The 25,542-nt window shown below is 43.6% G+C and overlaps 1 protein-coding gene across 1 annotated transcript; it reads right to left on the bottom strand.

Annotated features, from left to right (window-relative positions):
- Nucleotides 1-296: 296 nt before the first annotated feature.
- On the bottom strand, nt 297-24,867 carry vps37b (VPS37B subunit of ESCRT-I). The gene is made up of 4 exons (XM_033043191.1): nt 24,723-24,867; nt 11,290-11,461; nt 5,549-5,631; nt 297-2,685 (listed from the first exon to the last, which is right to left on the bottom strand). The coding sequence occupies exons 1-4, from the start codon at nt 24,810-24,812 to the stop codon at nt 2,218-2,220; spliced, it is 813 nt and encodes a 270-aa protein (XP_032899082.1). The 5' UTR covers nt 24,813-24,867; the 3' UTR covers nt 297-2,217.
- Nucleotides 24,868-25,542: the final 675 nt, after the last annotated feature.

Below are 25,542 nucleotides of genomic sequence, written 5' to 3'. Positions count from 1 at the left end.
GATTCAAAACTTTAAGCTCCACTGGGAATGTATCATTTTTAACTAAAATTGCATTCTGTACTTTGTATTTTTACAAATATAGACAATTTAAATCTAATAAACAGACTAATAAGGTAGAATTTAAGAGAGTTTTGTCCATAGAAAATTCAAAAAAGTTAGGTGACAACTTTTACCACAGAAGAGCTATATTCAAATGTAACTTTAAATACTTCAACTTAGCAAATCCAATTCTGATGCACACAGTAGAGCCAAGCGTTCACAATGTGGCAATGAAAATAAAGACATCGGAGAGTGGATATAGTACAATGCATTTTATTAATAGAACATGATTAAAATATTCTGAGGTAACCTTTTTAGCTCACCACTACATTAATGACAGCAGTCGTGAACTATAAGACTTGTACGGTCAAACAATTTAGTTAAAACATCTGAAATTGGAGTGCAGGATTTTTCGTGAGAGACACTGTTCACCGTTAACATAAAAGTTGTTTCCAGTTACTGATGAACGAGCTGTAGTTGGGACAATCCTGGGGCCCTTTCAAGATAACTTCATTCAAAGTCATCATCATTCAAGATGTACTCAGCAGTACACTCCGCAACTGTGTTTAAAATGTTACTAGATGACTTGATCAAAGTACTGAATGAATGGAACTGTTTAATTTCAGGAAACAAGAGAAAGTTTAATCTCAGTCATTTGCAGCAGTGTAGTTTTGCACATGTTGCTATCAACTAATTTACTTAATTTTATTATTGATTAGTCATTAAATCTAAATTTATAAATTTTAGTTTAAATAAGTCAAATATTTTGATTAGCTTCAACACTCCACCCCCCTTAACAAAAACATGAAAACCTATGGTGCTATCACAAGTAAAAGACTTTCCAATTGTCCCTCATTTTCAATATTGCTAAGGCACATAACATACAGCCGCAGATGACACTGAGCTTGCAAATAAATAAGGTCCATCTGTCTAGAGCCCTAAATAGAACTAAATATGCAGAAACGTTACATGGCTTACCATTAAAAATAAAAGGGTATTTATTTTTTACTAATACACGTCAGAACAGTTACCAAACACTCCAGTTTGAAAACTGTTCACATTCACAATTTTAAAGTACATATTTCATGGTACCAGTTAACGAAGTGAAATCCAGTTTTGACAACAGGCCCCAGATTATGCTTCTTGCACACAAAGAATGTGGTAGAGCATTATCAAACAAGTTTGCATGCTACCAGTAATTCCTTGATTTACAAACGTTTGATCTACAATTTTTTTGCTACAAGTGCTGACTCTTTGGGGTATTGATCTTCAACTTTTGAAACTGTTTTTTGTTATAACAAAAAGCCACCATTCTCCCGACAAAGAAGCACTTCATTTTCCAAGAACCCGTCCCGTTTGCAAATCTGGGTATTATTGTAGGGCCTCCCATGGTTGGGAGCATAATAAACAGCAAATGAATAATTGCCTAGTTTGACTAAATCTTGAGACCATTTTACTAGCAGAAGCATTTTAAAAGTTAAACATCAAATGTGTCAAAATAAGCTGACTTTCCATCAGAGCTGTTTAGTTTTAGTGTGTACATGACAAACATTCAAAGTTATTTTTCAGAACTTGTAGTAATCAGGATTTAATAAATCTATAATGTTCTTGCTGAAATAACACAATGCAATCCCTTCCTTCAAAGCAGGACAAAAAGTGTGAAAAATGATTATGAAAAGTATACCCAATCACATAGGCACAAACCTCAGAGCCCTGAAACTCTGAATACAAATTGCCCTCCTATAAAAACTACATAGTTATACAGTCTATGCTTCATCACAGTACTTGAAAGAAGAGGAAATACCATTTTTCATCAGAAAGTACATTTCTATAACTTGTGTGTCAACTGACTGTCAAGCTTGTAGTTTTATGGCAGTTGCTGCTAAAGAACTTCTCAACGTCCCTGCAAAAAGTGCAAAAAGATTTCAGAAGTTAAACGACTCAGAATTACAGAAAGGCCCCATTATGTTGCGTCTTCCGTCCAAAATGCTTCACAAAATAGAACTTTGTGGCTGCACGTGATTTAAGAAATTCTCAATGAAATAATGCCATGCCAACTACTGATCTGCAGTCTGCCAATAACATTCTCTTAAAGGAACACAGTTCACTTACGCAACAGACAACAAATGCTGCAGCAGTATCTTTGCAAAGAATGCACTTGGAACCCGTTTTGCAGGATTACTGGAAAATAAAGCCAGGTTGAGGAGGATGTTGCCCCGCTTTCTGAGGACAAGGTGGCCTGTACTGGAGCGGAGACACAAAGGTTGGAGGAGTGTTCCCCGATCTTGGTGGGATGGGAGGGAAAGAAGGAGCAGGGTATGGCGGTACCAATGTTGCTCCCAGGACCGCACTTGTAAAAGGGGTGGGAGAGGCTCCCGCTTGGGGCGGTAGTGGTGGAACCCTCCGTGGCATCACCGTGGGAGCGTTGCCTTCTGCAGCGGTGGAATTCCAGGTTGTCTGTGCTGGCTCCGGTTGCTTTTGTGCCTGGGGTAACTGGGGCCGGATTAACCTTGGCCCTTTTATGACCATTTCCTGCAGCTTCTCAATTTTTACCCGCCGTTGATGTGCCAGTTTGCGTTTTGTTGGATACTGTTCAATAAACACATCCAAGGGTACTTCACCGTCTAGAAAATCTTGAGCCATGATCTAAAAAAGTAGAGATTAAAACAATGAGTTTTTTGATCAGTAATAAAACACTGCAGATGCCATGACATGTTTTTTGTTTTAGACCTTCAGCATGGAAACAGTTCAAACTAGTTCTACACACAAGGGGCAAATTACAGAAGCCAATGAGCCTACAAGCCCACATATCATCGGGACGTGGAGGGAATTCAGCACACCGCAGGAAACGCACACTGCCAGCAGACTACATGCAAACTTCACATACAACACCAAGAAGAGGATTGTATCCGGACCTCTGGTGCTGAGAGGCAGCAGCTCTTTCAGCGACTCCACAATGCCGCCCTTATAAATCTGAAATAGCAAAATGCTAGACACAGTTCGATCAGACTGCATCTGTGGTTTACGGCCTTGAACAGGACTGGAACATTTTCAAACGGTAACGAGATGCTGATGGGAGTTGGGGGGGGGGGGGGGGGGGGGGGGCAGGGAGGAATGAAAAAGTCAGGTCTGGATAGGCTAGATGCGATTAAATGATAATGATGCACAGCAGAAAGAGACAAGATGGGTCTGCTCAAGGAACAAATGGGAATAGGAGAATGATTATCTAAATTAGTTGAATCCATTCAAGTCTGGGAGCAATAATGTGCCGATTTGGTTCTTATCCAGCCTCCATTTGACATCTCTCTTTGCTCCTGCCTAAACGGCAGAACACTGGAAAAGTGGCGGAGCAAAGAGAGATGTCAAATGGAGGCTGGATAAGAACCAAATAGTCAGATGAAACACAGACACACCACGTCTTTCATGTTGTGATTGATGCCCCAGTATGGCTCTGTAAGATGCAAACAAGAAATTGGAATTAAAACAAGTCAATTAACTTTTCATCTGACAATAATATTTTGAGAACACAGGGAACTGGTGAAGGACAAACTTAGCACCACCTGAATTTGCAATACTGTGGCTGGGAATGTAGAGAAATAAATAGAATTTTGAAAGGTTAAGAAAGGGAATGATGCACATGGTGAAGGCAGACGTTGGAAATGGTGTACAGTCTGTTAGACACGGGCAGGAGATATGGAAGACTACGACAAGGGCTCTTAATTCTGGTTTTGGAACGCAAGTGGTGAAAGCTTAATTGCAAGAAATGGAATGAAGGCTGTTGAGGTCATGTCATCCATAACGAAGGGGAAGCCTTAGAAGCTGTGGATTCCACAGAGACAAAACAGGAAGCGAGTCAGTAGTTTTGCTTGTCACATATACCGAGGTACAGTGAAAAGATTTTTGTTGTAGGTTATAGTCAGCGGAAAAACTATACACAATTACAATCCAGCCTTCCGGTGTCCAGATACAGAATAAAGGGAATAACATTTAGTGCAAGATAGAGTCCAGTAAAGTCCAATTAAAGCTAGTCCGAGGGTCTCCAGTGAGAACACGGGGAACAGCCTTAGAAGGAAGTGTAGCAAAAGTAGCCTTGAGTGTGTGGAATTGTATTCAATACTAATCCATCCTCAAATGAATAGTTATGAAAAAGAGGAAAATCAGTGTGGATCATGTGAAGGTGTGAACAATGGGATTTTCTCAGTTCATCATAAGATGCGGAAAAGTCAAATACAGTCAATGTACCTGAAAGTGGGACTGTCATTATCATGGAATGATTAGGATGACTTGTTCCTGTTTACAGTAGAGGTTGTGTGGTCTCCTTTGGTCAGAATGACTTCAATACACAAAACAAGAACCGAAATGGGAGAAGGAACTCAGATTTAAGAATTTAAATCATGTCATACTTGCATGCCTTTTGAAGATATTAGATAGGCAGAAATAGTACAACATTTGAAGAACAAAACAGCGCCACAGCATATAATTACATTGCATTTTCTATACCTGGTTTATAAACAAAGAATCCTGGGACTTCAGAGACAGTGTGGAAACACGGCCTTCAGCCCAACGAGTCCGCGGTGACCAGCAATCACCCCAGACACTTACACTATCCTACATATAAGGGACAATTTACAATTTTACCGAAGCCACACTTACACTATCCTACATATAAGGGACAATTTACAATTTTACCGAAGCCTATTAACCTAGAAACCTGCATGTTTTTGGAGGGTGGGAGGAAACCAGAGCACCTGGAAAAAAACCACACGATCATGGGGAGAATGAACATAGAAACATAGAAAATAGGTGCAGGAGTAGGCCATTTCTCATCTCGGTCCTATAAGACTTCCCTCTTATCCTTAAACTATGACCCCTTATTTTGGACTTCCCCAACATCGGGAACAATCTTCTTGCATCTAGCCTGTCCAACCCCTTAAGAATTTTGTAAGTTTCTATAAGATCCCCCCTCAATCTTCTAAATTCTAGTGTGTACAAGCCGAGTCTATCCAGTCTTTCTTCATATGAAAGTCCTGTCATCCCAGGAATCAGTCTGGTGAACCTTCTCTGTACTCCCTCTATAGCAAGAATGTCTTTCCTCAGATTAGGAGACCAAAACTGTATGCAATACTCCAGGTGTGGTCTCACCAAGACCCTGTACAACTGCAGTAGAAACTCCCTGCTCCTCCGTACAAACAGTACCGTGGTCAGGATTGAACCTGGGTCACTGGCACTGCAAGGCTGCAAATCTACCACTACACCTCCAGCAGGTAACTTCAAAATTAAATGGCATGGCCTACTTGACAATGTGGAACACAGATTATCCTGGTCAAATTATTTCGCAAAGCCTCACACTTCTACCTCAACATTTAAGGGCAATGATTGTCCTATTAAAAGGGCACCAAACACAACTGCGCTTAGCCAGCTCAAGAGTCAATGTCAGCGATCCTGTGTGTCATAGCCTGCATAGTTTACTGAGCAAGCGACTTGCATAAACTGAATCACAAGAAATCACCTCAGTTTCCTCTTCAATCTTTGCTCCTTCAGTCTGTAGGAGTGCAAGTAGCGTGTCCAGGGAAGTGCCACCGGATTGACTATCTGTGAAGGTGAAGAGAAAAATTGTTTCAAAGTCAAATTTCCACAATGATAATGTAAGATTTTAAACAATGAATTCCAAAGATTTTTTGTTAAAAAAAAAAAAAAAAAGGGGGTTAAATCTTGTAAATACACTTAAATTCTACTTGGGAAAGGCACATAACATCTGCAGCATGAGTGTTCCAATGAGTTTATTAGTTTTTAAGTTTAGTTATACAGCGTAGAAACAGGCCCTTCGGCCCACCAAGACCACACCGACCAGGGAGCCCCATACATTAACACTACCCTACACACAATAGGGACAATTTTTACATTGATACCAAGCCAATTAACCTACAAACTTGTACGTCTATGGAGTGTGGGAGGAAACCGTAGATCTCGGAGAAAACCCACGCAGTCACGGGGAGAACGTACAAACTCCATACAGACAGCACCCGTAGTCGGGTTCAAACCCGGGTCTCTGACACTGAAAGCGCTGCAAGGCATCAGCTCTACTGCTGCGCCCTATGCCGCCCAGTACAGATCTATTCAACTAATTGCATGATCGATAGGAAAATGTTGGAACAAAATTCCATTGCCCATTTCTTTTACTTCCTTAGTTCCACCCGCTTCAAAGATTATTTACTACTCCAAACAGATGGCGTATTCTGTCTCAGCTACCACCCATGTTAAAGCATTGAATGACTAAGCAATGATCATTCCCCAGCTTCATGGGCATTTTACGTTATTAGTCAGATGCTGACGGAGAGAAAGAAAGGGGCAATTCACTCAACACTAAATATCTCTATACTAAGTCCCCTTAGCCATTTCTGCAATTTCATATCCTTATTACCAAAGTTGCAAGAACTGAAGGAGGGATGATTGTTGATGCTTATGCAACATTCAGTGCCATTTATGACTCCTCAGAAAATGAAGTAGTTTATGACCAAGTGGAACAATATCTGGGCAATATTCAGCCCCCGGCTGATAGGTGGCTAGCAACATTCGCAAACCACAAGTGCCAAGCAATGACATATCCAAATAAATAATTCAGCTATCATCCTAACATTTACTGGCAGTACCATCATAAATCCCCCACTCTCATCTGGGAGTTACCACTGACCGGAAAGGATCTGGAGTATTCATATATACATAATGAGGCTCCAGGCAGGATAGAGGCTGCAGGGAGTCCTGCAGAGAGCAACATGCCTTTAAAATCCACAAAGCTTGTCCACCATCTAACAAGGCTCAAGTCATGAGCATGATGGAATACTCATCAATGCCCTGGATGAGTGCAGCTGAAATACTTCAGGAAGTTCCGGCTATTTTGATACATTTTTACTGGAAATTTAAAAAAAAAAATTTAAATGGCCTGATCCCAATGATCAATTTCAAAATTTATTTTCAAAAGAATCACATTAGAGACAAGCTTTTATAATGTTTGTTTTTGAAATGCCAGTTTCAGTTCCTACTAAGTGCAAAATGTCCACTACCTTTAGCTAAACATTTACTACATAAGATGGAACAACTTGCACCTAATGGTTTGTCACTCCGACCTGGGTGGAATACAATACTGACCAACAATGGCCAGAAATATCCTACTAACATGTTGGAATGTGCAGCAAGGCAAGGACACTCGAGAGGCATATAGGGAACGGCTGCTTTAAAGCACACAAATGGACGGAAGAGAAGGAATCTTGCCAATTCAGAATTTAATCTCAGTTCTATTGCAAGATAAAAAGAGAAACTATGATCGACACTGAACTGGCAATTTCACGCCTGGAAGGAATAGTAATTGATAGAAATATAATTGGCGCTGAAAGGAAATGCAGGCACTGGAATAAATACTTTCTACAGTATTTGAAGTAATACTACATGAAAATTGGTTTTGTCAAATGAATGGCAGGATACTTTACATTGCAAAGGTATGCCTTTGTACTTTAAATTTCATTTCAGTTAACATCAATTAACCTGGGCTCACTATACTAGTACTTATGTTGCAGCAAGGCAACTTTCCCTCCACCACTGAAAGATTAGGTATCGATATTTTAATTTTGCTATCAAAAGTTGTGTCAATGAAAAATAAACAATTCCTCACCTCTTCACAGTTCCATCATTCATTTCTGCAAGTTAAATGCAAGAAAGGATGTTCATGCATGAACATTTCAACTGTTAATCATCGATTTACCATCACACCAGCAGAGCTAATCAATATAGCTCCTGCTTCACGGACACAGACCTAATTGTCTTAATGACATTTTTCATGCTCCAAGTTAGATTGATTTGAATTCCAACTAATCAATCAAGCAGATTCCACCCTCCCCCCCAAAAAACAAGGATAATTTATAATTCAACGGTATTTTCACATTATTTAGGAACTCCTCTCAATCTGAAGGGCCCAATCTTCCTTGCTATCTGTTTTAAAATGAACCCATTAGCATTCAGCTACTTCATCAAAAGCAAGTCCTGGTCTTGAGCAGACCTGCTCCATAACCAAGTTCACTGAGCAACAGATGACGTTGCACGTCACTGTACTCCATTGTGAACTATGTGGAGGTCAGCGGTGGAGACCAACATTGCTGGGATTTCCCCAGCATTACTGTTGGGAAGGCACACCTCTCTGATCCTACTGTGATCTGATCTGGCATAGGATTACCACCATAGTCATTATACTGAGGGCTTCTAGATGTGCTGCTCGAGGAGCCATGGGTAAAACACTTCTATTTGATTCAATTAATTTTAAAGTTCTCCAAATAGTGGAAAGAATAATGTTTAAAACAACCACTTTTCTATTCCTTCGTTCCATAGATGCTGCCTCACCCGCTGAGTTTCTCCAGCATTTTGGTCTATCTTCGATTTTTCCAGCATCTGCAGTTCTTTCTTAAACTTTTCAAAACGGGTTAGTTAAAGCTTGCAGTTAGGGTAATTCCAGAGCAGCCTCTGTACTATGCTTATAAAGGCCAAATCACCCTCACGGCTCATCGCTCAACTCCAGGGTGCCGAGGGCCAGCAGGATGGGGGACAGTTGAAGGAATTGGACAGTAGGACATGTGGAGGGAGAGGAGAGAGAGGGAGGGAGAGAGGAGAGAGGGGGGAGAGAGGAGAGGAGGGGGGGGAGAGAGGAGAGGAGGGGGGGGTAGGAGAGAGGAGGGGGGGAGGAGAGAAGAGGGGGGGGAGAGAGAGAGGGACGGGGGGGGAGAGGAGGAGAGGGGGGCGAGAGGAGAGGGAGGAGAGAGAGTAGAGGGGAGGGAGAGGAGAGGGGGGGGAGAGAGGATGAGGGGGGGAGAGCGAAGCAGGAGGGGGGGGAGAGGAGAGGAGGAGAGGGGGGGTAGAGGGAGAGAGAGGAGAGGGGGCGGGAGAGAGGAGGGGGGGAGAGGTTACAGAGAGAGAGGGGGGGGAGAGGAGAGAGGAGGGGGGGAAGAGGAGAGAGGAGGGGGGGAGAGGAGAGAGGAGAGAGGGGGGAGAGGAGAGAGAGGGGGAGAGATGAGAGGGGGGGAGAGGAGAGAGGGGGGGAGAGGAGAGAGGGGGGAGCGGAGAGAGGGGGGGGAGAGGAGAGAGGGGGGGGAGAGGAGAGAGGGGGGGGAGAGGAGGAGCGGGGGGGGCGAGGAGAGAGGGGGGGAGAGGAGAGGGGGGAGAGGAGGGAGAGGGGGGGGAGAGGAGAGGGGGGAGAGGAGAGGGGGAGAGAGGAGAGGGGGGGGAGAGGAGAGGGGGGAGAGGAGAGGGGGAGAGGAGAGGGGGGAGAGGAGAGGGGGGAGAGGAGAGGGGGGAGAGGAGAGGGGGAGAGGAGAGGGGGGAGAGGAGAGGGGGGGAGAGGCGAGGGGGGGAGAGGAGAGGGGGGGGGAGAGGAGAGGGGGGGGAGAGGATGAGGGGGGGGGACGAGGAGAGAGGGGGGGGAGAGGAGAGAGGGGGGAGAGAGGAGAGAGGGGGGGAGAGGAGAGAGGGGGGGAGAGGAGAGAGGGGGGGGAGAGGAGAGAGGGGAGGGGGGGAGAGGAGAGGGGGGGAGAGGAGAGGGGGGAGAGGAGAGGGGGGGAGAGGAGAGGGGGGAGAGGAGAGGGGGGAGAGGAGAGGGGGGAGAGGAGAGGGGGGGAGAGGAGAGGGGGGGAGAGGAGAGGGGGGGAGAGGAGAGGGGGGGAGAGGATGAGATGAGAAGAACTTTTTTCACACAGAGAGTGGTGAATCTCTGGAACTCCCTGCCACAGAGGGTAGTCGAGGCCAGTTCATTGGCTATATTTAAGAGGGAGTTAGATGTGGCCCTTGTGGCTAAGGGGATCAGAGGGTATGGAGAGAAGGCAGGTACGGGATACTGAGTTGGATGATCAGCCATGATCATATTGAATGGCGGTGCAGGCTCGAAGGGCCGAATGGCCTACTCCTGCACCTAATTTCTATGTTTCTATGTTTCTATGAGAGGGGGAGAGAGAGGGGGGGAGAGGAGAGGGGGGGAGAGGAGAGGGGGGGAGAGGAGAGGGGGGGAGAGGAGAGGGGGGGGAAGAGGAGAGGGGGGGGGAGAGGAGAGGGGGGGGGAGAGGAGAGGGGGGGGGGAGGAGAGAGGGGGGAGGAGAGAGGGGGGAGGAGAGAGTGGGGGGAGGAGAGAGTGGGGGGAGGAGAGAGTGGGGGGGGAGGAGAGACTCTTTATACTCTTTAACTATTCCCTTACAAATGTAACATCTCAAAATGTGGATCCATGAACAATTTTTAATAGTTGAACCGATACTGTATACTAGACTCAATACATTAGAATAATGTTAGATGAACAGGACTACTTGTAGCATAGAGCAGGGCAGCAAAAGTTTGTTCATCTGTGGGAATCTTGCCAAGGCAAGAGAACTTGATTTAAGATCCATTCCACAAAGTGGCGTCAAAAATCTCTCAATGAAAAATCATGGAATGGTTTCCTATTTTTTCATTCAATGGCTTAGAAAACATCAGGTAAATCCTCACCATCTGAAACAAGAGAATTGCAGCAATATAAAGCAGTGGTGAATATTTTATAAAGATTTAATAAACTTCATGGCAATGGCAAAATTCCCTAGTTCTTTTAAAATATTTTTTGATGATGGTTTTTCATGTACTTTGATCAGTGACAGAACCTGAATGGAGATTTGATGTTTTACAAGGGTTAGAACAATAGATTTGCATATAGTGCCTTTTACAGCAATCCAATGTGCCCAATAGCCAATTCCTCCACTACGGAAGTAGTGTCAGCCTAGATTTATGCACCCCACTTTGTGGAATGGATCTTAAAGTAGCCTTGACAGGATTCCCACAGATGAACAATCTTTTGCTGCCTTGCTCTTTGCTACAAGTACTCCTGTTCTTCTAACATTGCTCCTAACATTACTTCGAACATATGAATTGAGCCATGATCTCCAAGCTTCCAGGTAAAATATGTTTAATTCTTCAAGGTTAAAAGGGATGTTCAAGGTACAGTTAGCGCCTGTATTTAGGAAGCAGGAACAGTTAGCATATTACTCAAACACATTTACAATGTGGTACATACTGTACATTAGGACATGATTGTAAAGAAAATTAAAAGGAAAGACATATACTGAGTATTTGCATCAAAATGCGATTAAGTGGTAGACGGCTACACTGAATGCCAAACCATTTAAAAGTGTATTTATAGGTGAAACTGTTTATAGCATGTGCGTGCTACAGTTAAAGGAGACTCAAAAAAGTTACCTAATCTTGATTTCCTCATCTGATATGCTTCATACAGTGTTTGTAGTTGTTGGTATTTCCTGGTTAATTGAAGTTTCAAGTCGTCCAATTTGGGGTGATACTGCAGATTCTGTTCTGCTAGACTATGATTACTAGCAAGACTCATGTCTTTATTTGGTTGTATATTCTGCAGCTGAAAAACAAAGATCAAATTGTTAACTTTGTATTATACAACTACACTTTAGTTATAAAATCGTCCAAAATGTTAATTTGTTGCTCTTTCGAATTCTGCTGTGTTGGTACCTTTAAGGGCCTGTCCCACTGAGGTGATTTTTTTAGGCGACTGCCGGCGAATGTCATACCTGTAGCAGGTCACCGAAAACCCAGCGACTGGACCCCCTCCCCCGGACGATAACGTCTACAACAAGCTACAACCTACCACCTAGTCGACAGCAAGCTACCAACAACCAGCGACTCATTAGGACGTCCACCTACGACCACACAGGCGACAACCCACGACAACCGAAGTCAACCTACATCCACCCGAGACAAACTACGACCCTGTCAGCGACAACTGAAGACAATTCAGTCGCCGGTACCTGTCGCCGGTTGACGTAGGTAGTCGCCAATGGAATTCACTGAGGTCCACACTGGCGACAACCTACGACAGCACCTCCGTCAGGAGAAGTCAAGCTACGCTCATTGGCGTCAAGCCCACTGTCGCCAATTTTTTTTTGAACACTTCAAAATCCAGCCGACCAGAAATACGCTACGACTTTTTGGGCGACTGACGAGACTACTCACGACCATACAGGTGACACCCCGGCGACAGCCTAGAAGCCTAAAAAATCGACTAAGTGGGTCAGGCCCATTACGCTTGGGATTTGAGACATTGCCCACAACAATATGAAGATTCGAGGAATGCTTGCAACATAGACAGTCGTTAAAATAACAAATTAGAATTTAGACAAGGGTTTTAAACTCAAACAGCCACGGAATTTAAATTCAGTCAATAATTTGGAATTAAAAAGCTAAGCCAAGGCATCAATAATGATAATCACAAAAGTACAAGACGAATTCTTATGAAAATTTGGTTCACCAGCGTCTCCAGGAAATGAGTAGGAAGGAACTACAGATGAAATGTGTAGGAAGGTACTGTAGATGCTGGTTTAAACCGAAGATAAGACACAAAATATTGGAGTAACTCAGCGGGACAGGCAGCATCTCTGGAGAGAAGGAATGGGTGACGTTTCAGGTCGAGACCCTTCTTCAGACAGAGTCAGGGGAGAGGGAAACTAGAGATATGGAAGGGTGAAAATGACAGATCAAAGCTGACGATGATCAAGGTAATGTAGAATGGTTCATTGCTGGCTATGCGGAAAGTGATAATGAGGCATACAATCAGTACAATTAATTAAGGGCACAGTGAAACTAGTCAAAAAACTCGGGTGCGGGAGGAATGGAGAGAGGGGGAAAGCAATGGTTACTTGAAATTAGAGAAATTAATATTCATACCACTGGATTGTAAACTGCCCAAGCGAAATACAAGGTACTGTAATTCCAATTTGCATTTGACCTTACACTGACAGGCAGGATTGCAGGAAATTATATTTGCTATCCACACCCAGTCTGACTAATGTGGACAAACCTACCAATGTTTTTCCACCATCTGCAGTTCCTTCTTAAACAACTATCAATGTTTGACTACCTCTGGAGCTGAGGGGTGATCTTAAAAGTTGTACAAAATCATGACGGGCAAAGATAGGATGATTGCAGTCTTTTCCCCAGGTTTTTTGGGGGGGGACGGGATGGACAGTGAGATCAGGAACTAGAGGGCATAGTTTAAGGCAGGATAAGGTAGTTTAAGGTGGCACAGCGATAGAGTTGCTGCCTTACAGCACTTGAAGCATCGGAGACCCAGGTTTGATCCCGACTACAGGTGCTGATGGTACGGAGTTTGTCAATCTCCCGTGGGCTTTCTCAGAGATCTTCGGGTTCTTCCCACACTCCAAAGACGTACAGGTATGTAAGTTAAATGGCTTGGTGTATGTGTAAATTGTCCCTAATGTTTGTGTGATGGTGTTAATGAGCGGGGATCGCTGGGCTGTGCGAACTCCGTGAACCGAAGGGCCTGTTTCCGCACAGTATCTCTGAACTAAATTAGCTTCCCCCTTCCCTGACACTTAGTCTGAAAACGGGTTTCGACCAGAAACGTCACCCATACCTCTTCTTCAGAGATGCTGCCTGTCCCACTGAGATACTCTAGCATTGCATCTATCTTCAGTGCAAACCACCATCTCCAGTTTCTTCCTGAACAAGAATATTTAAATATTCTGTTGTGCAGCTGCAGGTAAGAATTTATTTGTTCTGTCTGGGACATGTGACAATATAACGCTTGACTATTGAAGATTTAATAGGAAGCCAAGGGCAAGTATTTCCACAGAGGATGGTGGGTACGAGCTGCCAGAGGAAGTAGTTGAGGCAGGTACAGAATCAACATTTAAGTGGCATCTGGACAGGAAACATTGAGGGATATGGACCAATTGGGACCAGCTTAAATTGTCATCTTGATGAGCATGGACAAATTGGACCGAAGGACCCATTTCAATGCCGTATAACAATGACGCTAAATGCCCTTCAATCTACTCAGTCATATCGTAACAATCAAGTTGAAACAGAAATAAAACGGTGGCAATGTGTAGAGTTGCTGCCTTACAGTGCCATAGACCCAAGTTTGATCCCGACTACGGGTGCTGTCTGTATGGAGTTTGCACGTCCTCCCTGTGACCTCCCTGTGTTTTCTCAGAGATCTTTGGTTTCCTCCCTCACCACACTCCAAAGACGTATAGGTTTGTAGGTTAATTGTTTTAAATGCAAATTGTCCTTAGTGCGTGTGTCGGATAATGCAGGGATCGCAGATCAGTGCGGACTCGGTGTGCCGAAGGGCCTGCTTCCGTGCAGTATCTCTAATCTAAACAGATGGTTCACTGAGAGCTATAGGCACAAAGTCACTTCAAGTCCAGTTGATTTTGCAAAGTTCTCCTCAAATCCTGCATCTAAACTGAGATCAACAAGCTGGGCAAAAGGCAGGCAAGCATCCTCCAAGGCAATATGACAAAGTTTTCTATCACAATCCAAGCACACTCCCAATTCACAATTAATCATGGAAGTCTAGCCATTGATTTCCATCATTAGCATCCTGGGTGTCATGACTAACCAGCAACTCAGATTGACCAATCATTTAAACAATGTGGCTACAAGGTGCAAGAAATGATCCATCAATTCAGCTCTTATTTTAAAGAGATGTGCTGCAACTTTTGCTTTTAACACTGATGCCTCATGCAGTTATATCTGATTACAGTCAAGAAAATTAATAGCGCGAGTGTACAAGTGACGTGGCTTTGATAAACTAAAAAACATTCCTTTCTTATCTGCAGTAAAATGTCCAATGATTATAAATTGTGGTAAAATCCTTGGCCTGAACTCTACACATTGCCACCGTTTTATTTCTGTTTCAACTTGATTGTTACGATATGACTGAGTAGATTGAAGGGCATTTAGCGTCATTGTTATACGGCATTGAAATGGGTCCTTCGGTCCAATTTGTCCATGCTCATCAAGATGACCATGTGATAAATAGAGTACAGAGGAGATTTACTAGAATGTTGCCTGGGTTTCAACAACTAAGTTACAGAGAAAGGTTGAATAAGTTAGGTCTTTATTCTCTGGAGCGCAGAAGGTTAAGGGGGGACTTGATAGAGGTCTTTAAAATGATGAGAGGGATAGACAGAGTTGATGTGGACAAGCTTTTCCCTTTGAGAATAGGGAAGATTCAAACAAGAGGACATGACTTCAGAATTAAGGGACAGAAGTTTAGGGGTAACATGAGGGGGAACTTCTTTACTCAGAGAGTGGTAGCGGTGTGGAATGAGCTTCCAGTGGAAGTGGTGGAGGCAGGTTCGTTGGTATCATTTAAAAATAAATTGGATAGGCATATGGATGAGAAAGGAATGGAGGGTTATGGTACGAGTGCAGGCAGGTGGGACTAAGGGAAAATAATTGTTTGGCACGGACTTGTAGGGCCGAGATGGCCTGTTTCCGTGCTGTAATTGTTATATGGTTATACACTTTATAAATTCGAGCCAGTGCCAAGATTAGAAGTCAATTTAACACTGCAGAAGATCACATAGCCTTTATGAAAAGAATGAACTCTGCTGTACGGACTGAAAACAAGGTGAAAATACAGTTTACACCCTCCAAATTCTTACAAGTTCTAAGCCAGCTGACCCTAGCAATCCTGCAGTTAGGAAGCACCAACTGCTGCACAGCTTCCTAGTGCTAACTCCAATGACACTGCAAGAAAGACTTGTGCTTTCATGCTGAGTGCGCATTGTTACTTAACTCAAGTTCAAAGGGAAGTTCTAATCAGCCCACATTCAAATATTTACTAAAGAGATATCACATCAAAGCAGCAAATCAGAAGCAAAACATTTTGCAGTGATTACCAAGAAATATATGACATTTAATTTCTGTTATTATTTTAAGGTTTGCCATTTTATTTTATGGCCCCTCCACCTCCTGGGTTACAATTGCCTGACTTATGGACACCTGCATGAGCAAGCTCCCATTAAATTCAGAAGTACAATGTATGCACATACATATATTTGTTCCTACCAACGGCAGAATTAGTTTCCTCTCCTTCCACTTTTAATCATTGTTCTTTTCCATCGGTCTCATGTGCTTTTAATGCCATTGATGACAATATTGTGGAGGGATAATCATTAGTGTGATTTTGTGGATTCCCCAATGTGCAGACAAGATCAACTTAAGGTCTCTGGAAAATAGTCCCATTCATTATCCAGGGTGGTCAGTACTACATTAAAAATACATTTCTGGTTTGCATGTTTACATCTGTGCAATTCAAGTTCTTAGCGTAAATGCTTTTAATGTGCAATAAGATACATGGTTATTCCAAGATATAAATGACTAACATCACTTGACCAGCTTGAATATATACAGCACACAAACATACCCTTTGGCCTGCCATGCATATGCCAACCATCACGCCTAGCTATACCAATCCCACTTGCTTACATTAATTCCATACCCCTCCTTGCCTTGCTCATTCCAGTACCATTTCTTAATGGCCCTCACCGTTATCTCTGGCAACTCATTCCAGATATCAGGGGTTGCTGTGAAAATTAGCTCATCCAATCTCAGTTATCTTTTTGTTGGAAGGCTTTAATAGGGCATAGACTACAGAGATTTTAGAAGAAAAGAAATGTACGTAAAGACGAGAAAGTCTCCAGAGTTACAATCTACAGAACCTGCTGGGTTGTAGCAGGGAATCGTTCATGAGAACTGCTCATAACACAGAAGGGTGGAAATGTGGCCAGCTGACAATATATTTAAATTCAACACGGGCCAACCAAGGGCACCCTGTTAAACCTGGGCGTTTAACCCAACCAGATCTCTCTGCAAGGTGCAATAAGATTAATAAAAAATAGGGAGGAGTAGGCCATTTGGGCCTTCGAGCCAGCACCACCATTCAATATGATCATGGCTGATCATTCAAAATCAGTACCCCGTTCCGGCTTTTTCCCCCATATCACTTGATCCCCTTAGCCCTAAGAACTAAATCTAAATCTCTTGAAAATTGCATTCCTACGAAACAAATTCCTGCACAACAGAACATCCGTGCAGCCCGCAAATCCATCCCCGCCAGAGTCCCAAATGCTCGCACATATGCACAGGTTGTGCAACGAGTGTTTGTAACATGGGGCAGTGCACCTGAAGTTCTTTAAACTACTACACTGACAAGTGAGATTGAATAAAACAAACAAGCGGTTGGTTCTCTTCAGTTATGTCAATTTTCTATAATTTAGAATTAGGATCTTGTATTTTTCAAAATGAAATAAAAAAATTATTACAAGTAATATTACACTCGTGGCTTAAAAATGCTGAATTAATTTTAGTCTACAAGTACAACTGCTCCACTGTTGTACATTTCCCTCTCCCAAACAATTTCAGTGATATCACTTGCTTATAACCTGTTCAACAATGAAAAGGACTATTCAGTTTTCAATGAATAGATTTTCCAGTAGCTTTCATTACACTTGTTAAATCTTTCGGCTATTTATAGTTGAAATAACCACATTCAAATACCTACTTGCTGCACAGGCAGGAAAATATTTAATAACGGCAGGCACAAATATGGCTCATAGACAGGAGTCATAAAATCCTGGTTTTAAGGCTCTCAAAGAGTTACTTGATTTATCCATAACGTATTAATAGAAGAGTTTAAAATAAGCCAACATAATCCTACTTATTCACCTGTCTTCTCTGGTGCTGCAGGATTCTACAATCCTAAACATTTGACTAAAATGTTGCTAAAATGGTCTTTTTGATATCCCCCCCATGTACCTTCAGAAGGGAAGCCCTGCATAAAGAAAGCTATTTTTGGGGAAGATAGAAGTAGAAAAGAGAAAATATAAAATTATTTAAATTTAGACAAATTCAAATCTGTTAACTCAGAGACTTCTGGCATACAAGCAGCGATGGTCCATTGAGCAATTAACATAATAATGCTATCAATTTAAGCTACAAATTAGTGAGGCACAGTTCAATTCTCCAAAAGGTTTGAATGGTTGCCCTCTAGGTGGTTTATGGTACAGATTATTGTAGAAATAATCATTGACAATCTGCAATATTAACAGAATGTAGTAATAAACAAATCTGATGGGCTTTGGCTCAATATCTCTGGAGTTTTCCACTCGATCGGTTTCATCAAAACAATTCCTACAATTTAATTGGGCTTAAGTTTCCCAAGCACATACTGCATGGCAACAATTTGAGCCAACTCGCCCATCGTAATACAGTCGAGAGAAAGACACAATGCTGAAGTAATCTGTAGTTCCCCGTTATTAAAGCTTAGAGAGTTTAGAGATAGAGCGTAGAAACATGCCCTTCAGCCCACCAAGTCCGTGCCTAACACAATTACCGATACATAAGTTCTATCCTAGGCATTATGGACAATTTACAGAAGCCAATCAACCTACAAACCTGCACGTCTTTGGAATGTGGGGGGAAACTGAAGTACCCAGAGAAAACCCAAGCGATCACATGAAGAACATGCAAACTGCGTACAGCCAGCACCAGTAGTCAGGATTAAACCCGGATCTCTGCCGCTGTAAGGCAGCAACTCTACCACTGTGTCACTGCGCCGACCTTTACGTAACAGTCCGGGTATTTCAAATGAATTGAAGTGCCTCCACAATAAACAAACACACTGTAGCATGTTCCCATTCCCATTTCGCAGCCAAGTGAACATCCAATAAAGATACTGTAGACATCGTGCCTGGAATTCTCTTTATCTTGTATTAGTGTCCTGTTAACATCTGCACTGATCTCACTACAGGTAATGAAACCAACACTTCCTGCCAATGCCACGGACATGCTTGAATGCAAACAATTTCATAATTAGAAGATCCTGAAACAGAAGAAATGATCCCAACTTCCTCAACATTCTAACTTTATGAAAATTAGCTTGTAACCATCATACCATAATTTGCATAGTCGTAGTCTCTGGAGACTGCACAGAGGATCTGCACTGGTGTTTGTCACATAAGCTTCCTCCCAAACTTTGCGGCTCCTTTCTTCATCAGGTGCTTTAATTGCATTCCATATTCTTGCCATCCAGATAAACAAGGATTCTTTATGAATGTCCTACTGCATTAGTGACTGTCCTTTTATCACCTCAGGTTTGGATTTTCCCCTCAACTTCTGGCCAAAAAAAAATCCAGATTTAACTAATTTATCAAAACCCTTAATAATTTTTAGATACTCCCAACTTTCCTTAAAGTTAGTTCTCTCTGACTGGTCAATGTCTTTACTAATACCTTGAGTCACAGAATCAGTCATACAGCATGGAAGCAGGCCCTGTAACCCACCTCGGCATGGACGAGGTGGACCATCCAATTGTCCCATTTTCCCATGCCTGGCTCACACCCCTCTAAATCTATTCTGTGAATGTCCAAATGTCTTTTAAATATTGATAATACACATGGTTCAACTACTTCTTCTAGCAGTTTATTCCAGATACCCACCATCCTCGGAAAATGTTGCACTTCAGGCTCCTATTAAATCTTTTCCATCTCACATTAAACGTGTGTCATCTAGTTCTTAATTCCCCTATCTAAGTAAAAGTGTGCATTGCCCTATTTATTCCTCTCGTGATTTTATTCTCTACACCTCTAGATCACTCCTCAGGCAGCTGCACTAAAAGAAGAAACTCCTAACCAGCCCCAAGCTCCATAGCCCAGACCCAAGTGCCGACAACATTCTTGTAAACTTTTAAACATCGAGACACTACTACACTGTCAATAAAACGGAAAATAGATGCTTTTCACAGATGACTCGGCCAAAGTGAAGATGCTCCACTTTTTAAAAGAAAAGCTTATGAATGTACATCTGGGTCCAATTAAGAATGTAGATTTTTTTTCATACCGTTAAATGTTAGATTTCTAATCATATAGTAAAGCCATCAATTATATAAAAAAGTTACAGAAAAATAAATGAATTACCAGTGATAAAGCCAAACCTATACCGATGGCCGTGACTGGTGATGTGCCAGGCTTAAAAGTAAATGCATGCTGGTTTACAACCAGCATAAGGGCACTTTAGAAACACAAGGAAATAGTCTTTTACACAGGAAAAGTCAAAGGTAATTAGCAAAATGGATTGATGGATATTATTTGCAAGTAGCACAAGTGATTGAGAAATTTTGTAGTAGTGCCACTCCAGTGTAGATATTGAAAAATAGAATTCAACTGTTGGCTCTTGCCAAGAAAATCAAGCTAGATTCTCAATTTTCAGGAAGCATATTGGCAGTTATTTGAACTACAAATACTATTTTCAAAGCTAAAAAATTGTAAATTCTTGAGTGGCCAAGCCAGACCCAATCTGAACCCAATGCCTTTTATATGCTGAAGAGAAAACTGAAGGGGACTCGCCCCCAAAACAAACATAAGTTAAAGATGGCTGTAATACAGGCCTGGCAGAGCATCACCAGAGAGGCCACCCAGCAACTGATGATGTCCATGAATTGCAGACTTCAAGCAGTCATTGCATGCAAAGGATATGCAACAAAATACTAAACATGACTACTTTCATTTACATGACATTGCTGTGTCCCAAAATTATGGTGCCCTGAAATAGGGGGGGGGGACTATGTATAAACACTGCTGTAATTTCTACATGGTGAAACCAAAATGTATAAAAATGGCCTTTATTAAAATCTGACAATGTGCACTTTAACCACATGTGGAGTACAGAGGCAAATAAATAAAAGATGGGTCTTCGTCCCAAACATTATGGAGGGCATGGTATGACACAGTAACATGTGTATTCTGCTAAATTAACCAGGAAACAGAAGCACTGATTACCTTTACTAGTTAAGAGGTTCACTGGAATATATAAGTATATGCCAATTATATATTTACCCACAACTTCCTTCTTTCCCTCCTATGTGATGCTACTCAAAACATTAGATTTGGTAATAATTCTGGGAGCAGAGATATCTTATCAAGTTAAATAGCTGCTATAGAAACAAATCACATAAACCTGTTTGTACTGAGTTTAGAAGCAGAAAATAATGTAAATAACACCACGGAGTTATGTGGAAAGATTTATAAATATATATTTTTATACATTGTCGAGAAGAAATAGTCAATAAACATTTAATTACCCGTCCTTTCAACGGTATTATCAAGTTTGACAATGTTTCACAGAGGACAACAAATAGCTCTATTCTAGAAGCCATATTATTTCTTTAAATATGTAAGAAGGAACTGCAGATGCTGGTTTAAACCGTAGACACAAAAGGCTGGAGTAACTCAACGGGACAGATAGCATCTCTGGAGAGAAGGAATGGGTGACATTTCAGGTCAAGACTGAAGAAGGGTCTTGACCCAAAACGTCACCCATTCCTTCTCTCAAGAGATGCTGCCAGCCCCACTGAGTTACTCCAGCTTTTAGTGTCTATCTTATTTCTTTAAATCATCGTCATGACAACTGCAGCACTACTGCCATTATCCATCATTACTCATTCCATTTCTCTGCTTCTGGATTCACCACCTATTCTATCTAGACTTACATAAATATCGCTCACATTTGAACATAGGACCAGCAGCAAACTAATGATGTAAATATAAAACTGTACAGTGCAAAGCTCCATTGAATTGAAATCACAAGATTTGAGTAGTTAGAGTACTGATTCATTTAAATAACATACCTCATCTCAAATACAATGCTGCAGTTTTCAAATTATTTCAAAACAAGTACCTATAGTTCTTATCCAGTCCTTCCAGCTTCTAGCACCACTAATGAAAGCTGTTTTTCACCCACCAACCAAAGCAAAAGCAGAGTACATCCTAAATTCTGCTGCTACAAAATATTCTCATGTCAAAAACCACAGTAACGGAACTTCAGTGAAACATGATGTGGAAGCAAGGCAAAAACAACAAGATCTACCACACGCTAGAAGAGCTGCTTTTTTTCAGAGAGGGGCGGGAGGGGGAGAAAAAGGTAGAAATTGCAGATCAAAACAGATTACAGAAGGGCAAGAACAAAATGAGCCATATGCAAGCCATATAACATTGAAAGGCAAGGCAGCATGGCTGAAATTAGCATAAATCTCAGATGGACATTGATGTTCAATGTTTAGGAAGGAACTGCAGATGTTGCTTTATACCAAAGATAGATGCAGAATGCTGGAGTAACTCAGGACAGGCAGTATTCCCTGGAGAGAAGGAGTGGGTGATGTTTCAGGTCGAGGGTCTGAAGAATGGTCAGGTGAAAGAAATGTAATTCCTTTCATATCTCTAAACAATCTTTATTGGCATATTCTCCAATACATGCATAGAGGGAGAGAGCAGCTAAGGAAGTGACTTCCAAACTTTGACTAGTAACTGACTTCCTGAAAATACTGACATGCCCAAATTCCCTATCCAATTTTCCAGAAGGCAACATTGCTGCAATTGGCACAAAATATTCCAATCATCAACTTAGGGGCAGTGACATTATAAACCATGCACAAGAGAGACCTCTATAAGTTCAGTCGGAAACAAAAAATGTCCTGGAGGAACTTAACAGGTCAGGCAGCATATGTGTGGAGGGAATGGGCAGATGACACTTCAGGTCTAGACTCTTCTGACTATAAGGGGGGGGGGGGGGGTGGACAAAGCCTTAATACGCTCACTTGCCATCCACATGTCCATTTTGATTTAATCTCCTCTCCCATCTATTTCCCTCTCTCTGGCTGCTCCTTACATTTCCCTATTCTCTCCTTATCCAACACCACTTTGTATCCCTATCAGCTCTAGCCTTTGTGGACAACGATGAGTCAGCCTACAGAGAGGAGGTCCAGCACCTGACAACCTGGTGTGCCAACAATAACCTCGTCCTCAACTCCAAGAAGACGAAGGAAATTATTGTCGACTTCAGGAAGGTCAGAGGGGGCAGACATACCCCCATCCATATAAACGGGACTGAGGTGGAGCGCGTCTCCAGCTACAAATTCCTCGGGGTACACATCTCGGAGGATTTGTCCTGGTCCCTCAACACCTCCAAGCTGATCAAAAAGGCACAGCAGCGCCTTTACTTCCTGAGGAGGCTCAAGAAAGCCCACCTGTCCCCCCAGATCCTGACCAACTTCTACCGGTGTACCATCGAGAGCATCCTGACCACCTGCTTCACGGTATGGTACAGCAGCTGCACTGTTGCGGAAAGGAAGGCACTACAACGGGTGGTGAAAACCGCGCAGCACATCATCGGTGCCCCGCTCCCTGCCATGGATGCCCTCCACCGAAAACGGTGTCTGAAACGGGCTGGGAAGATCATTAAAGACCCCTCCCACCCCAACCATGGACTGTTTGCCCTCCTCCCATCAGGGAGGCGGTACAGGAGCCTCAGGTCTCGTACCAGTAGGATGAGGAACAGCTTCTACAATCATACCGTCGCATTGCTGAACTCGGAGTCCCGCCGATAGATTCCTCCGGTCCCTCCGTCCCCATTGTTTAATTATTCTGTATTTTTTATTATTCTGTATCCTCCTTTTTTTTTAAATTTCTATATTGCGCTACTACGGACTGACGCAAAACTGCATTTCGTTGTACCCATACTCAGTATTTGTGCAATGACATTAAAGTTGAATTGAATTGAATTGAATTGAATCATGTACTCCTCTCTCCAACTTTATATTTCACTCAAAAAGAGACAAAGCAGTGATGTAACTCAGCAGGTTGGGTGGTATCTCTGGAGAACATGAATAAGTGACATTTCAGGTCAGGGCCCTTCTTCAGATATTTACATTTCACTCCACCTGACACCCTTTTGCCTTCCTCTAGCTAGCCTTTGTCGTTCCACCCATCTGCCAATTAACCCCCTCTCACCCCATCCATCTGTCTTTGTCCCACCCATCTACCTTTTCCAGCTTTCTTCCCCCTTCTACAATCATTCCGAAGAAAGTCCCAATCAGCAAGTCGTCTGCTCATTCCCTCCACAGATGCTGTCTGACTCAGAGTTCCTCCAACGCTGCGTTTTGTTCACGGCTCCAGCATCTGCAGTCCAGGTGACAACTCACCCCGGCTCCACCCACCCGGTTAATCCCAAGGTTAGTTTCCTGGTTCTCAGCCTCTGCTCAAACACTGCAAAGGTTACTCGCAGCAACTGTTTATGAATCACACAGTAAACACAAGCAGCCTGTTGGCCCTTCACCAACTAGTTTACCCGTCGGAAACTTGGAACTGGTTAACACTGAGCAGTCGCCGGTACCAGCGCCGGCTCCTTCAGCCCCAAGCCCAGGGAACTTGGCTCGGCCACTGCTCCATCTCCGACCGTCCAGGTCCGCGCCCCTCCCGGCCCCGGGTCTCTATCTCTCCCCCCCCTGGGTCCACGGACCTCTCTACTCCGTCCCGTCCATGGACCACACCCCGTCCCTACTCCCACTCCACCCCGTCCCTACTCCCACTCCTAACCCCCACTGTCCTCACTCCTTCTACCCCACCACCCAGGTCAGCGCCCCTCCCGCTCCCGGGTCTCTATCTCCCCGCCCCTGGGTCCATGGACCACAACCCGTCCCCGAACTCACTCCTTCTACCCCACCAGTCCCTACTCCATACCTTCTACTCCCCCACCCCACTCCTCCCCCTGTCCCTACTCCTTTCCCCCTCCGTCCACTACCAGTCCCGGTATCCCCCCGCTCAAGGCCTAGCCCCGGGGTCCCATCACTCCGCCCCAGTCCCGGGGTCTCCGCCCGCCCGCCCGCCCGCGCCCTGCCCCTGTCCCGCGGCCCCGTCCCCTGCCGGATGCCGAGGCCCAACCCTGGCCCCCCGGACTCCTTTGTTACCGCCCGCTCTCCTCCTCCTCCTCCTCCTGCCGGCCGGCCGGCCACCCACCTCCTCGGCCATGTTGTTGAGCTTGTGCTCGTCCTCCAGCAGCTCGTTTAGTTGGTGCAGGCTGAGGGAGCTGAAGTCGGGCAGCGCCATGGCGACCGGCGACCCCCCGCGCACTGCCACCGCCGGAAGTGACGACGCCGCCCAGCGCCCGCCTCCCCCTCTGACTGACGTCCTCGCCCGCCAATGGCAGCCGCGCTGAGCCCGTGACGAGACGCCCTGGGACACACGCCCTGACTGTGCAACAACAATGTCAGGTGTGGGTTCAAGGTGCAAGCATTGCACTGCCCTGCATTTATATAAGGTGCATTCACACCAACATGCACTGAAGCTTTCTGCAGCCAGGGCTCTGTGTGGGAAGGTGACAGTCTAGGCGCCTGTTGCCGGTAAAATAAGGGAAGGGATTCATGCCAGTGGGCACATGAACGGCAAAGTGTGTGGTACAATTGTGTGATTTGGGTAAACAGTACTGAATGTATGTATAGCCTCCGAGAATGTTGGATGAATTTTTTGCACGGTTCCGTAGGTGAGCAAGCTAGGACTCTATGCCTTGGAGCATAGGAGTATGAGGGGTGATCTTATAGAGGTGTACAAAATCAGTTCAGTATATTGTCATTTAAGAAGGAACTGCAGATGCTGGAAAATCGAAGGTACACAAAAATGCTGGAGAAACTCAGTGGGTGCAGCAGCATCTATGGAGCGAAGGAAGTAGGCAACGTTTCGGCCCTAAACGTTGCCTATTTCCTTCGCTCCATAGATGCTGCTGCACCCGTTGAGTTTCTCCAGCATTTTTGTGTACTTTCAGTATATTGTCACGTGTACC

Source organism: Amblyraja radiata, chromosome 25, assembly GCF_010909765.2.
Source record: "Amblyraja radiata isolate CabotCenter1 chromosome 25, sAmbRad1.1.pri, whole genome shotgun sequence".
Classification (NCBI taxonomy): Eukaryota; Metazoa; Chordata; class Chondrichthyes; order Rajiformes; family Rajidae; genus Amblyraja; species Amblyraja radiata.
The sequence above is the reverse complement of the archived record's forward strand: the minus strand, read 5'-3'. Positions and strand labels throughout refer to the sequence as shown.

Excerpts from the sequence above, each read along its gene's own strand:
- vps37b (XM_033043191.1), bottom strand. The coding sequence starts at position 24,812 with ATGGCGCTGCCCGACTTCAGCTCCCTCAGCCTGCACCAACTAAACGAG. Across the intron at positions 11,462-24,722 it reads TCAACAACATGGCCGAGGAG|CTGCAGAATATACAACCAAA; the intron begins GTGGGTGGCCGG and ends TTTGTTTTTCAG. Across the intron at positions 5,632-11,289 it reads GATGAGGAAATCAAGATTAG|ATAGTCAATCCGGTGGCACT; the intron begins GTAACTTTTTTG and ends TCACCTTCACAG.